The following is a 15,960-nucleotide window of genomic DNA, read 5'->3' as shown; positions in this document are numbered from 1 at the left end:
TATTAAACCTTCCTACATATTTTAATGAGAATTTAATAGATAAAATTTTATTAATTTAAAATCTTAAATATTAAAAATTAGCATAGAAGGTATTGTAGTCCAAAAAATGGGTTATAGCAGTTATGTCCTTTCCCTATGAGTTCTTTCGTTTAATATTTTAGGGCTATTTTGATATATTAATATTGTGTTTATGATTCTATAATAATATAGGCTCTCATTTTTCTAAATGGATTTGGACAACATAATACATTATCAAATTAAATTAGTAATAGGACATTATAATACGTTTTCAAATTAAATTAGTAATAGAATTTCTTAAGAAGTATATCCGAAAAATAATAGGATTACATGACTAAAGATATTTACTTGTTCAATTTTATATGAGTTAGACAGCCCGAGAATAATTATACTAATAGGATTACTAAAGGTAATCATGTAGGATTCCTAACGCGTAGTATTATATCCTAAACCTAATAGGATTATAAGGCTAATATCTAGAATTCCTGTTATGTCTTTTTATTATGAGTTATTTATGCTTAATATTATAAGGTTATTTTTGTAAACCGACATTGTATTCATGCTTTTATAATAATATAGATTAATAGTAAAGTTCCTCTTTATGGGGAGTTGTTTTATGATTTAATACTTTTTTATATAAATATGGTGCGAAAGTCAATAATAATAACAAATATGCAAATAGAAAGATCCAATAAATAAAATGTTGATCAAATATTATCATTTGAAAATAGAATTTTGATTAGATAAAATTATAATTAAAGTTAAATATTTAAAATTTGGAATAAACTCATAGTAAGAATTTGAGTCAACAAAATTTAAACTACCCTTTTTAGTGTTGAGAACACATGATTAATAAGCCTTTAAATTAAATATCTAGCAAAAGAATCATATCCGAAAATTTTCAATTTCGTTATACAAGTAAAAGAACTTTCAAGTTGACAAAATCTTTGAGTACATGAACTTTTTTATATAAGAAGAGAATTGACAGTGAATGAAATTAAGAAATATAGCAAAATCGGTCATAAATATAGCATTAAGAGTTAAATTGGTTAAAAAGAAAACTTGAATGAAGGAGGGTAAAATAATAACAGACAAAACATATCCTAAATGAGTTGTGATTGTTTATCTTTCTTTCATTTTTCATCATTCCAACGAATGGTTTTTATTATTTTTTAAATATTAATTTTTTTTTATTGTAGAATATTAACTCAATATTAGTCATATGTAGACTTTACACTATCACCTATGAATTTTTTTAGAATCTATAGTACTAACCCCTTCATTCACAGAACTTGTAGAAGACCAAAAGACTTAACTTCTTATTTGTGTCTTTTTTAAAAATATATAAAGAATCGTGATAAAAATATATAAAAATTATTCGATCATTGCAAATTCAATATTAAGTCGTAAAAATAAAATATAAAAAATTTCATAAGTATTTATATGAAGTCAATATTTTTTTTGGCCAGTAAGAAAACAATATTGTTTCCTATTGATATTTATAATTTTTAAAAAATTTATACTCCTTGATATGGGTATATGCGCAACGCGCGTATTCTAAAACTAGTAAAACTAAAACAAATAAAACAGAAAAAAGAGAAACAGCTAGGAACGGGATTCACATGGTATATATCTAAAGAAGAAATGAAAAAAAAATGCTAGTAGAATTATTGTCTTCATAGGGCTAGCGCCAAAAAACTGATTGAGAGACGTGGTCCAACAAAGAAACAAAACGGGACTACAAACCAATTGGCTCTTGCTCTTATTATAGTAGTTCCCTGCTCTGCTTCACAAAAAATATCTCAAATTCATATCTTTGATCAAGCTTCAATGGCTGCATTAAGTTCAGTTTCAGTAGCGCACGTATCATTTTCCATATCTAACCCTCAAATCCCAAGAAACTACAGACGTTTGCCTACTTTATTTGCATCAGCATCAGCTACACCTTCCCACGAATCATCTTCATCCACACAAAGTGGGAGTATATTATCCTCAACTAATTCTCCACCAAAAGTGCCCTTTGTTGAGTCCTCTGAAATCCCCGAAAATGGTTTCAACTTTGCTTTGGCTAATCCTAATGGAAACCCTGTTGTTAGACTTGTTCAGCACACTGAATCAACTATTGAGAGGGTACAAATTTGACTTCTTTTGCTCTTTCTTGATACTACTTATTATTTTTATTATTTCTTTGTTTATTTGCTATCTACTTCTTGAGGATTAGAGGATGTTGTGATTTTAAGCTCTTTTTTTTGGTTGTATGAAGAATTAATACGGAGGTTATAGAATTAATATGAGGTTTTAAGTCTCTATGCACAAAACATAGAATCACTACAAGATGGCTTGAACCGGATTCCAAGCATGTTAGTGTTAAGCAGCAGTTAATTCTTGAGAATTGGAGACGGATATGGTTTCTTCAATCTTTTGGGTGCTACCAAGAATTGACACTGAGTTCTAATATTGATATCTGCTCAATATGAATAAATTGATATATGCTGCACATATCTGTTGCTCACTGCTTACTTATTTTTGAGCAGGCAATATTTGACTTCCGTTTTCTGGCATTCCTTGCTATCGGAGGTTCATTGGCTGGTTCGCTGCTCTGCTTCCTCAATGTAATTTCTTTTTCAAGCAAACCTTATTTTTCAATGTGATGTATGAAAATATATTGTTATCATATATATACTATATGTGGTTATATTTTATATCTTAGTACCTTCACAGGGTGGGGGTAAGGTCTGCGTACGCACTACCCTCCCCAGACCCTACCTGTAGGATTACATTGGGTTTGTTGTTGTTGTTGTTATACTACTTCCGGGGGAAATTTATGACGGCAAGACTTGTGTTTAAGTCTGTACGAAGACAGAAACTTGATTACTTTATTGCACTAGCTATTTTTTAGACCATATATGATCTACAGACTTAGACCGGCAAGATGTTGGTTCATAGATCTTATATGATTTCACATGCTTTAGGGTGATTGGATATGTGAAACTTATTGCTTTGAGCAACTTCGGGAATTCTTATGGCCTATTGAGAATCAGACTAACATTAATCCATTGTAATTCTTGATAAGTTATCATACACTTGCATTGATACAAAACATAGTATCTACGGGAGTTTTCCTGCTGAAATCCTATACGTGCTCATTCTCTTGCATTTCAAATCTTAGTCTATCACTAGCTCATAATACCAATTCATCAAATAACAAGTTGCAGATACAATAAACTGTATCCTTCATCTGGTGTGCGACTCTATCTTAACCTCTACAGTATCAGTTAATTCTCTGTCTATAGTTTACTAGGTGCAATATAGTTATCCTCGGCCAGTTATTTGTTTAGGTACATTATATTATTTTAGGCAAAGTCTTTCTCTAGTGCGTTAAGGCATAAAATATTGATTTTGGTTCATGCACTTAATCCTTTTAATACATAGTATAATCATCACATAAGAGGTAATACCATTTTTACGGGTTCTATCAGTTGTTTTAGCAGTTAAATTCTCTTTTGTAGGGTTGTGTCTACATTATTGACGCTTACAAGGTTTATTGGACGAGCTGTGTCAAGGGAATTCACACAGGACAAATGGTTCTGCGATTGGTTGAAGCTATAGGTGAGTTTCTGCATGATCTAAAGATCATCATGCTTCTAATCAGAAATTGCAGAAGAGCACCTCAGAAAATTTCTGACTAAAATGTCATTTTGGGTGATATAATACCAACATCTAAATGTTTTAATATCTTCGTTTTGTGTTTCTGAGTTTATTATCCTTGTAATGCAGATGTTTATCTTGCTGGGACTGTGATGTTCATATTTGGGATGGGCTTGTACGGATTGTTTATCACTAATTCCTCTGCTAATGTTGATCCAACTTCTGACCGTGCCCTCAAGCACTCTTCCTTGTTTGGGATGTTTGCTCTGAAGGTAGTCGCACTCTGGATCTTCTTCACTTATATACCATATTTCTGTTTGCCAATCTTATACTTCCACTATACATTGTTGCTTTCTTAAGTGGATTCAACTATTCATTCCTGTTTGATTACTTGAGAATGGAAATTGTAGATGCCAAAAATGATGGTGATCTTTCAAAAGGAAAATTACTTTATTTAGAAGAGAGTTATCTAAGCTGGAATTGCATTCAGTTCACATGATCTAATATCGTGTATTTTTCGACCATAATGTGTTTACAAACAAGATTTTACTCTTAATATAGCAGCAATGCCCAGAGAAGCCTTGATTCTACAACAAAATAGTTTATCTGTACTTAGCTTCACATATCAATGAATCCCAGAGTTCTGATGGGATAGATGCCAATGAATCTCTTAGATCATTTTCCACTCTTATAGGCTCCTATAGTATAGCCAAATGAAACTTCTAAAGTTTCATTGTATCATCTAACCCTGCTAGCAGTCTGCTGAAGATTGTGGTACTCTCAGGACTACAATAAATTCTGAATATCTCCCAAAAGACTAAAATAAGACGGATGCATCTTGCATACATCAACCACGAAACATGTGCGCTTGTAGGTATAGAGTGTTCTCCTGTTTCAATCAGTTGATGTTGCCATGTAGGAGAGGCCAAAATGGATGAAGATCAGTTCGCTCGATGAACTAAAAACCAAAGTGGGACATGTAATTGTCATGATCCTTCTTGTCAAGATGTTCGAGAGGAGCAAGATGGTGACTATAGCCACTGGTACTGATCTGTTGAGCTACTCAGTGTGTATCTTCTTGTCTTCTGCTTCCTTGTATATTCTCCATAATCTGCACAAGGAGTAATACTTAACATGTACCGTACGATGATACATGTATAGCCAAGTAATCAATAATTTTAAGCTAGCATTAAATTTATTACAGAATGCTTCTCTCTTCCTCTAATATAGCTCGACAGTGTTCACTAAAAGTTATTCCAGCATCTAACATTTACCATAGATTAAAAAAAGAACAAAATAAACAGCTTCCTACATCCAACAAGAAGGAAGCATGTATAATACAGTATTGTTGCGACACTTTCCTCTACTGTGTCAACGAGGTATTGCCGTATTGGTATTCAAATACAGGGACCTTTTGATTAACCAGTGTGCTGAATAGCCTATTGCAAAAATTAGTTGGCAAAGAATAAGAAGGAAAACTTACATGGTAAACTATTGTAATTCACTGTCCACCCTCCAAGACAGGGAAAATCGCCCATATAAAGTTATTAACCTGTAATGAACATATTTTTTTTGGGCAACATTTTTCAATTAGACACCATTTTCTTCATTTGGCCAAAAGAATTCACGGTTACAAATTTGTATGCAACTACATTCCACATGGACGCGAGTTACAAAATTTACAGTTTATTGGAAAGCAAAAAGGAAGAATTGCGAAACTTATCAAAAGACTTTATAAATTGCGTCTGCCGGGAGTCGAACCCGGATCTATTGCTTGGAAGGCAATTATCCTAACCGTTGGACTACAAACGCTTATTGATGTCAAAGCATTTTGTTGTTAATTAATAATATGTACAGAATTGTCCACAAACCCAGAATGTAGGTTCAGTTGCCTTAAAAGTTCAGAAAAATATCATATGATTGAATGATGTATGCCATGTTGGTTAGACGTTGAGTTCACAACAAGGTATTGTATTAGACATAGGTGTCTATGTTAAGGAATTCTAAATGAGTAAATGTAGCACTAAAACAAAACACGATAAAGAGAAACAACTAGGAACGGTATTCACATGGTACATTATATATACCTGAGATGGGTTGATATTGTCTTTTTTTGAGAGATATAAGCGCCAAAGCCTCATTGAGAAACGTGGTCCAACAAAGAAATACAAACCAAGTGGCTTACTCTTACAACAACGCGCCAAAGCCTGATTGAGAAACGGGGTTCCAACTCTTCTTCACAAAAATATCTCAATTTTATTATCTCTGTGATCAGCTTCAATGGCTTCATTAAGTTCAGTTTCAGTAGCGCACGTATCATTTTCTATCTCTAACCTTCAAGTTCCAAGAAATTACAGACGTTTACCTACTTTCTTTGCATCATCATCAGCTACGCCTTCTCACGAATCATCTTCATCCACACAAAGTGGGAATGTATTATCCTCAACTAATTCTCCACCAAAAGTGCCCTTTGTTGAGTCTTCTAAAACCCCGGATAACGGGTTCAACTATGCTTTGGCAAATCCTAATGGAAACCCAGTTGTTAGATTTGTTCAGCACACTGAATCAACTATTGAAAGGGTACAAATTTGATCTTCTTGATAGTACTTATTACTAATATTTGTTTGTTTATTTGCTGTCTAATTCTCGATGATTAGAGGATGCTGTGGTTTTTAATTCTTTTTGGGTAGTCTAAAGAATTAATACAGAGTTATAGTATTATTATGAGGTTTTAAGTCTATTCGCTCAAAGACAGAATCAATACTAGTTTGCTTGAGTTGGTGACCGGGCTTTCGAAGCATATTAGTGTGTCAACCAGAAGCTCATTCTTGAGGTTTGGGCTTTGGAGAGTGATATGGTTTGTCTATCCTTTGGGGCGGTATCAGGAATTGGTACTGAGTTGAATTCTAATGTTGACATCTGTTTAATATGAGTGGAAAACTGATGTATGCTTCATATTATCTATTGCTCACTGCGTATCTGTATTTGGGCAGGCGATATTTGACTTCCGTTTTCTCGCACTCCTTGCTATCGGAGGTTCATTGTCTGGTTCTCTGCTCTGCTTCCTCAATGTAATTCCTTCTTCAAGCATTCCCTTATTTTTTTCAATGTGAAGTACGAAAATATATGGATATCATCTGCTATAGGTGTTTAAAGTTTATATCTTTGTGTTTCCTGGTTAAATTTATGACGGCAAGACTTCTTTTTAAGGCATGAACTTGATTACTTTAGTGCACTTGTTGTTTCTAGAAAATATGTAATCTATAAACTGACAAGATGTTGGTTCATAGATTTTATTTGGTCTTTACATGCTAAAGGGTGATTGGGTATGTGAAACTTCTTGATGAAATGGCTTGTTGAGAATCAGACTAACATTAATACTTGTAATTCTTGATCAGTTATCATACACTTGCATCGATAGAAAACATAGTATCTACAGGAGTCTGTTATTCCTAATCCATTTCCGAAGTCCTATTCGTGCTCATTTCTGCTGCATTTCAAAAATTTGTAGTCTTTCACTAGCTTATAGCACCAATATATCAAATAATGAAGTTGCAGATATAGTATACTCCCTCCGTTCCAATTTATGTGAACCTGTTTGACTGGGCACGGAGTTTAAGGAAAAAATGAAGACTTTTGGAATTTGTGGTCCTAAACAAGTCCAAATGGGGCCCAGAGTATTTGTGTGGTTATAAAAGCTTCTCATTAAGGGTATAGTTGTAAGTTTAAGCTAAATTGTTACCAAATTTAGAAAGGGTTCATTCTTTTAGGAACGGGCCAAAAAGGAAATAGGTTCACGTAAACTGGAACGGAGGGAGTACTGTTTATCCTTCATCTGTTGGGCAACTCTATCTTAACCTCTACAATCAGTTAACTCTCTGACTATAGTTTACTTAAGTGCAATATAGTTATCCTCGACCAATTATTTATTTAGGTATGTTCGTTAATAAAAGCCTTTCTCTAGTGTTTTAACGCATAAAACATTGGTTTTGGTTCATACGCTTAATCCTTGCTAATTTGCATCTTATTCTTCATTTTAATACATATAATCATCAGGAAAGGAGATAATGCCATTTTTACGCGTTCTGTGAGTTGTTTATACAGTTAAATTCCCTTTTGTAGGGTTGTGTCTACATCTTTGATGCTTACAAAGTTTATTGGAGCAGCTGTGTCAAAGGAATTCACACAGGACAAATGGTTCTGCGATTGGTTGAAGCTATAGGTGAGTTTCTGAATGATCTTGATTTTTTAATGATCATGCTGCTTGTAATCAGAAAATAGTAGAAGAGCACCTCAGTGAGGGAAGACATTCAATGAATGCATTTCAATGGATCTTTAATGACCTCTCTTTTGATGACCACCGTCCACTGGTCCTTTGAAATTATTTGGGCAAAATCCCAGTACATATGCTATCCCATTCTATCCTGCCTTAATAGTTTTCCTTTTCATTAGAGTTATTTGCTGCTATTTTATTTATATTATTCTCACTATCTTGATAGGAGCAAACCTGTTGTTGTATGTGAAAGAAAGAAAAGTCAAAGAGAGAAGAAAAATGATAGGTGGAAGAATTCATCTTTGAATTCTTTTCTTATGACGTAAGCGCTTACGTTGGCAGGTTGAATTATTTTCTTATGACGTAAGTGCTTACGTCGGCAGGGCATTCAAATGCCTATAAAAGAGGCCTGCATTTTCATTTGCAGATCATCCCTCAACTTCTTCTTTTTCTTCAATTAATAAAGAGCTATTCTTTGTGTGGCCATGGAGTAGGCAAAAATTGCTGAACCACGTAAATCTTGTCTTGTCTTGTCTTGTGCAATTTATTGCTTTTCTCTTTTAAATAATTTTTCCTTCTATCAACCTCACACGCTTCCCAACAACTGGTATAAGAGCACACACAGTGTAATTCTGGTGGAAAAGTACGTATTAGTGCATGTACTATTCACAAGAATAGTGCGACACTATTGATCATCATTGCGAATACTATTCATTAATAGTAATAGTACATTCACCAATAGTGATTGTTGTCTACCTTATACGGTTGGGATATTTTTTCTTACACGAAATAGTATTCGTCGTTACTATTCACACGTATTATTCATATAATTTTTTTTTTTTTTTGTGAAAAATTGCTTCGGAAGAAGGGAAGCTTAAGATTGACAAGTTCAATGGCAAAGATTTTGGATTCTGGAAAATGCAAATAGAGGATTACTTGTACCAGAAAAAATTATACTTACCTCTGATCGAGGTAAAACCAGAGAATATGGCCAAAGCTGATTTGGATCTATTAGATCGCCAAGCTCTTGGAGTGATTCGTTTGACGCTAACACGAAATGCAACGTTTAACATTATTAATGAGAAGACCACCGAGAAGACCACTGCAGGCCTGATGAAAGCATTATTAAATATGTACGAGAAGCCATCTGCTTCAAATAAAGTCTATTTGATGCGTCGATTATTCAGCTTAAAGATGACAGAAGGTGGATCTGTCACGGAACAATCAATGAGTTTAATATAATATTAACTCAATCGAGTTTTGTTAATATAACATTCGATGACGAAGTCAGGGCATTGATTCTACTATCATCTGTACCGGAGAGTTGGTCTGCAACGGTAACTATAGTTAGCAGTTCATCGGGAAGTACCAAACTTAAATTGAATGATAGAGACTTGGTTCTAAGCGAAGATATTCGCCGAAGAGAATCAAGTGATTCCCTGTGATCTCCATTTAATACCGAAAGCAAGGGGATAAGCAATCAAAGAGGACAAAGTCATGGTCGTGGCAAATCAAAGTCAAGGAGAAGAGGGAAATCCAAAAATCACAAGGACATTACTTGTTGGAATTGCGATAAAAAGGGTCACTACAGTAGTCAATGCAAAGAACCAAAGAAGAAGAAGGAAGAAAATTCAGCAAATGTGATTGCTGAACAAGTCAGTGATGCACTAATTTGTTGTGCAGACAATCCAGTCGAATCTTGGATTCTGGACTCAGGTGCATCCTTTCACTCTACAGCATGTAAAGAATTATTGCATATTATATTGCTGGAAAATTCGGGAAAGTTTATCTAGCAGACGGGGAGCCTCTGGACATTGTCGGGAAAGGTGAAGTTCATATAAAGACTTCACAAGGCACGCTATGGAAATTGCAAAATGTCCGACATGTTCCTGGCCTCAAGAAAAATCTGATATCTATGGGTCAGATTGACACTGAATGATATACAACAACATTCGGTAACGGATCATGGAAGATAACCAAAGGAAATTTGGTTGTGGCATGAGGCTTCAAGAAGGGAACACTGTATGCAACTGCAATACAGAGAGATACTATAGCAACAGTTGATCATGGTCGTGATACAACATTGTGGCACCGGAAGCTCGGGCATATGAGTGAGAAAGGAATGAAGTTGTTGGCATCCAAGAAAAGTTGTCAAACCTAAAACATGTTGAATTAGGTTTGTGCGAAGATTGCATTTACGGGAAACAAAAGAGAGTTAGTTTCTCAAAGGCGGGAAGGACGCCAAAGAAAGAGAAGTTGGAACTAGTGCATACAGATGTGTGGGGACCAGCTTCTGTAACTTCTCGGGGAGGCCCACGCTATTATGTCACCTTCATTGATGATTCCACAAGAAAGGTATGGGTCTATTTTCTCAAAAATACATCCGATGTGTTTGTTACCTTTAAAAGATGGAAAGCTGAAGTTGAAAATTAGATAAGTCTAAAGTTAAAATGTCTGAAGTCTGACAATGGAGGAGAGTATGATAGTCAAGAGTTTAAAGCATTTTGCTCTAAGAATGAGATCAGAATGATCAAGATAGTTCATGGAATACCAGAACAAAATGGCGTTGCTGAGAGGATGAACAGAACCCTGAATGAACGAGCCAGAAGTATGAGAATACATTCTGGATTGCCGAAGTATTTTGGGCCGAGGCTGTTAACACGGCAGCTTACCTCATAAACAGGGGACCCTCTGTACCGCTGAATTTTGAAATTCCTGAGGAGGTATGGACAGGAAAGGAGGTAACTCTCTCACATCTGAAATTTTTTGGTTGTGTTGCTTATGTGCATGTAAACTCTAATGATAGAGATAAGCTTGATCCTAAAGCCAAGATAAGTTTCTTTAATGGCTATGGTGATGATAATTTTGGTTTTCGATTTTGGGATGATCAGAATAGAAAAATCCTAAGGCACAGGAATGTCACATTTAATGAAAATGTGATGTACAAGGACAAGTTTGAAGTAGAACCAACCAGCACCAGCAAACATACATCTGAAACAGTTGAGTTAGAAGAAATCTCAGAAAATGAAGTGGCTAAAGGGTTTACAACTGATTCTGAAATTGAAGATGAAGAACCAGAAACCGAATTTGGATCAGAACCAGAACCGGAACTAGAGATAGAATCAAATGCAGAACCAAATCTGGAGTCAGGACTTGAATCAAATTCGGGATCAGTTACCCTTGAACCTACATTAAGGAGATCTAAAAGAGTCACGAATGCTCCAGATAGGTTAACTCTCTCTCTCTTCACTATTTACTTCTGACTGATGCTGGTGAGCCAGAGTATTTTGTTGAAGCAATACAGGTGATAGACTCTGATAAGTGGAAGCTAGCCATGAAAGAAGAGATGAATTCTCTTCAAAAGAATAAAACATGGATACTCACAGAGTTTACCAAAAGGAAAGAAGGCATTGCAGAACAAGTGGGTGTACAGAGTCAAGGAAGAGCATGATGGTAAGAAGAGATACAAAGCACGATTAGTAGTAAAAGGCTTTCAACAGAAGGAAGGAATTGACTACACCGAGATCTTCTCTCCTGTAGTCAAATTAACTACTATCAGGTTAGTGCTAAGTATCGTAGCTGCTGAAAATTTATATTTGGAGCAGCTAGATGTTAAAATTGCTTTCTTGCATGGTGACCTTGAAGAAGACATCTACATGAAGCAACCTGAAGGTTTTCAAGTTTCTGGTAAAGAAAACCTTGCGTATAAGTTGAAGAATAGTTTGTATGATTTGAAACAAGCTTCCCGATAATGGTACAAGAAATTTGATGGATTCATACATAACAATGGTTTCACACGATGTGAGATGGACCATTGTTGTTATATCAATATTTTTGATGAATCCTATATCATTTTACTGTTGTACGTTGATGATATGCCAATTGCAAGATCTAACATAAATGAGATCAACATGGTTAAGCAACAACCGGCGGAGGAGTTTGAAATGAAAGACTTAGAAACAGCCAAGCAAATGCTTGGGATGAGGATTAACAGAAACAGGTGTGAAGGAACCTTAAAATTGTCTCAAGAAAAGTACATACAAAAGGTACTAAGAAGGTTCAGTCTTCATGATGCAAAGACCAGAAGCACTCCACTCGGAAGCCATCTTAATCTATGGAAGGACCAATCACCTAAGACAAATGAAGAAAGGAAGTACATGTCCAAAGTTCCATATGCTTTAGCAGTAGGAAGTTTGATGTATGATATGGTTTGCACTAGACCTGACATAACCCATGCAGTTGGAGTTGTCAGTAGATACATGTTAGATCCAGGAAAGGAGCATTGGGAAGGAGTAAAATGGATATTGTGATATCTCAAAGGCACCTCAGGTATGACACTTCGTTTTAAAAAGAACAATATTATCTTACAAGGTTTTGCTGATGCAAATTTAGACGGCGATCTGGATAGTCGAAAAAGTACCACATGCTACGTGTTCACCTTCGGTGGTACTGTTGTTAGCTGGATGTCCAGACTTCAGAAAAGTGTTGCTCTATCTACCACTGAAGCAGAGTACATGGTAATCTCAGAAGCTGGAAAAGAGATGATTTGGCTCAAGAATTTTCTTAAAGAGCTAGGTAAAGAGCAGGACAATTGTGAGCTTTTCAGCGTTAGCTAGAATGCAATTCATCTTGCCAAGAATCCAATATTTCATGCAAGATCAAAGTACATATCCAATTGAGGTATCATCATATCCGAGAGTTGATAAGTGAAGTAACTCTTTCCCTGCAGAAAATACCAGGATCAAAGAACCCGTCAGACATGTTGACCAAAGTTGTTGGTATTGACAAACTGAGCCTGTGCACTGCCTCAGTTAGCCTTCAAGACTGACAGCGTGAAAGCTCCATCAGAGAATAGCAAATCCTTTTTTTTAATTTTCTTTCTTGATGTGACATAGGTTTGAGGGGGAGATTGATAGGAGCAAACCTATTATTGTATGTGAAAGAAAGAAAAGTAGACAAAACAAAAGAAAGAAAAGTCAAAGAGAGAAGAAAAATGATAGGCAGAAGAATTCATCTTTGAATTATTTTCTTATGACATAAGCGCTTACGTCGGCAGATTGATTCTTTTCTTATAACGTAAGTGCTTACGTCGGCAGGGCATTCAAATGCCTATAAAAGGGGTCTGCATTTTTGTTTGCTGATCATCCCTCAACTTCTTCTTTCTCTTCAATAATAAAGAGCTATTCTTTGTGTGGTCGTGGAGTAGGCAAAAATTGCTGAACCACGTAAATCTTGTCTTGTGCAATTTATTGCTTTTCTCTTTTAAATATTTTTCCATTCTATTAGCCTGACATGCTTCCCAAATATCTAGTTTAGTGTCACTTTCTAGTGGAAGACTATATACAAAATTTATCAGTCGAGAATAAAGCTTATCAACACTTTAGAACTGTATGGGATATTCTGATATTTACACCAAAATTTGATATTCATATGAATATATTGTTGGGAAGCGTGTCAGGCTAATAGAAGGAAAAAATATTTAAAAGAGAAAAGTAATAAATTGAACAAGACAAGACAAGACAAGATTTACGTGGTTCGGCAAATTTTGCCTACTCCACGGCCACACAAAGAATAACTCTTTATTAATTGAAGAGAAAGAAGAAGTTGATGGATGATCTGCAAATCAAAATGCAGGCACCTTTTATAGGCATTTGAATGTCCTGCCGATGTAAGCACTGTTACGCGGCGCCTTCCTGAGATTCCTTGGAAGGGCGACGTAAGGCTAGGCAACTAATGTCAGTGCAGTTGCTGTCCGCCAACTGAGGTCCCCTCCGTACGCTAGACGAGATTGTCAGTGCCGTACGGGAAAATCAATGTCAAGAGCAATTGAGAGAACAGAAATGAGAATTCAGAATGAAAGAAAGCTTGATTGCATTAATGAAAGCTATTACAGAAAAGCAACGCGGTGTCGAGGGGGAGAGACACCAGTACAGAGAATTGCTTGCTTGCTAGAAAGTTTTGATTGCTTGATCCCCCCTAATAATACTTAAAAAAAATAATCCAAAGCTACAAGACTAGACTTGACTAAGCTAGAGAAACATAATGGAAGTACATGAAATAAAACTACTCTATATTTACAATGAAAATGACTTAGTTTTCTATAAGGCAGCAGCAGGTCCGTTGTCAGCAGCAGTGTCTTTGGCATCACGGTCTGCGCGCGCGGCGTTGTCTGTGCGCGCGGCGCTGTTGGCTTCTGCCTGCGGCTTGGCGCTCGCGAGGGATATCGGTGGGGCGACAGAGGCACCTGCGCGCTTGTCACTTGGCGCGGCCAGGACCACGGGGCCGTCCGCGGCGCTAGGCATTGGGAGGTTTGCTAGGACTCCACGGGGCGCGACCAAGGGGTCATGGGGCATGGCTGGAAAGCCGCCCATGACATACCACATGAACTCACAAAAGGTCCCATGAAGTCAATGCCCCACACATCAAATGTCAACCTCAAGAATAGTGGTGAGAGGTATTTCATCCTTCTTGGCAATTCCACCAGCTCTTTTGACACTCATCACATCTATTCAGAAGCTCACTAGCATCTTTATACAGTGTAGGCCAATAAAAACCACAGCTGAGCACCTTTGAAGCAGTTCTCGCCCCTCCATGATGACTACCGTAGGGCGAGGAATGACAAGCATCAAGAATACTCATTTGCTCCTCTTTCGGAACACATCTTCGGATCATACCATCATTACAAATCTTGAATAGATAAGGCTTGTCCCAGTAGTAATCCAAGCTATCCCGTTCAAGCTTTTTCCTTTGGTTAGAAGAGAGCTCACACGGGACAATGCCGGTCACAAGAAAGTTAGCAACATCGACGAACCAAGGCATACTATTCAAAGATACGGAGAGGAGTTGTTCATCCGGGAATGAATTATTAATTTTGAGGCCATCATGGGGTCTCCCCTCTTCCTCCAAGCGGGACAAGTGGTGTGCCACTTGGTTTTCACACCCTTTTCGATCAACAATTTCAAGGTCAAAATCTTGAAGCAATAGAACCCATCTCATCAACCAAGCCTTAGAGTCCTTCTTTGTCATCAAGTAACGGAGTGCTGCGTGATCAATATGAACAATCACCTTGGCACCCATACGATAAGGCCGAAACTTTTCCGTGGCAAACACTATGGCTAGCAACTTTTTTCTGTCACCGTATAATTAACCTGGGCATCATTCATAGTTTTTCTTGCATAATACACCGGGTGAAACATCTTGTTCACCCTTTGCCCCAAGACCGCTCCTATCGCAACATCACTTGCGTCGCATATAAGCTCAAAGGGTAAGCTCCAATTGGGTGCGGTAATAATCGGAGTGGTTGTCAGTTTGTCCTTAAGAAGTTCAAAATCTTTCATGCATTCTTCATTAAACACAAACCTCGCATCCTTTTCCAACAATTTGCACAGAGGATTCACCACCTTTGAAAAGTCCTTGATGAACCTTCGGTAGAACCCCGCATGCCCAAGAAAGCTCCTAAGCCCCTTGCGGAAGTAGGAGGAGGAAGTTTTGAAATCACTTCAATATTCGCCTTGTCCACCTCAATGCCATTCTTTGAGATCTTATGGCCGAGGATAATGCACTCCTCGACCGTAAAGTGGCACTTTTCCCAGTTAAGCACAAGATTTGTCTCTTTACATCGGGATAGCACCTTGTCAAGATTCTTCAAGCATTCTTCAAAGGAGTTACCTACAACACTAAATCATCCATGAACACTTCCAAGAAGTCCTCCACCATGTCCGTAAAGATAGCCATCATACAGCGATGGAAGGTAGCCAGTGCATTACACAAACCAAATAGCATCCGTGAAAATGCAAAGGTCCCAGATGGGCATGTGAAGGTGGTTTTCTCTTGGTCCTCCGATGCAATCAAAATCTGGTTATAACCTGAGTACCCATCCAAAAAGCAATAGTAAGCACGCCCGGCAAGTCTATCCAACATTTGGTCAAGAAAGGGCAATGGAAAATGATCTTTGCGGGTCACTTTATTTAGCTTCCGGTAGTTCATGCATACCCTCCATCCGGTGATAGTCCTAGTAGGGA

The 15,960-nt window shown here is 36.8% G+C and overlaps 1 protein-coding gene and 1 non-coding gene across 2 annotated transcripts; one reads left to right on the top strand and one right to left on the bottom strand.

Moving 5' to 3' along the window:
* Nucleotides 1–1,684: 1,684 nt before the first annotated feature.
* Nucleotides 1,685–7,962, top strand: LOC109207274. Its single transcript, XM_019370166.1, has 6 exons — nucleotides 1,685–2,148; nucleotides 2,553–2,630; nucleotides 3,528–3,627; nucleotides 3,796–3,938; nucleotides 6,660–6,737; nucleotides 7,789–7,962. Exons 1-6 carry the CDS (start codon nucleotides 1,849–1,851, stop codon nucleotides 7,945–7,947), a joined length of 858 nt encoding a protein of 285 aa, XP_019225711.1. The 5' UTR covers nucleotides 1,685–1,848; the 3' UTR covers nucleotides 7,948–7,962.
* Nucleotides 5,407–5,478, bottom strand: TRNAG-UCC. Its single transcript has one exon. It is a non-coding gene; the product is annotated as a tRNA-Gly (tRNA).
* Nucleotides 7,963–15,960: the final 7,998 nt, after the last annotated feature.

The sequence above is a fragment of the Nicotiana attenuata genome, unplaced genomic scaffold (assembly GCF_001879085.1).
Source record: "Nicotiana attenuata strain UT unplaced genomic scaffold, NIATTr2, whole genome shotgun sequence".
In the NCBI taxonomy this organism is placed as follows: domain Eukaryota; kingdom Viridiplantae; phylum Streptophyta; class Magnoliopsida; order Solanales; family Solanaceae; genus Nicotiana; species Nicotiana attenuata.
This window is presented reverse-complemented; position numbering and strand designations above follow the sequence as displayed.

Excerpts from the sequence above, each read along its gene's own strand:
- LOC109207274 (XM_019370166.1), top strand. The coding sequence starts at position 1,849 with ATGGCTGCATTAAGTTCAGTTTCAGTAGCGCACGTATCATTTTCCATA. Across the intron at positions 2,149-2,552 it reads CTGAATCAACTATTGAGAGG|GCAATATTTGACTTCCGTTT; the intron begins GTACAAATTTGA and ends ATTTTTGAGCAG. Across the intron at positions 3,939-6,659 it reads TTGGGATGTTTGCTCTGAAG|GCGATATTTGACTTCCGTTT; the intron begins GTAGTCGCACTC and ends GTATTTGGGCAG.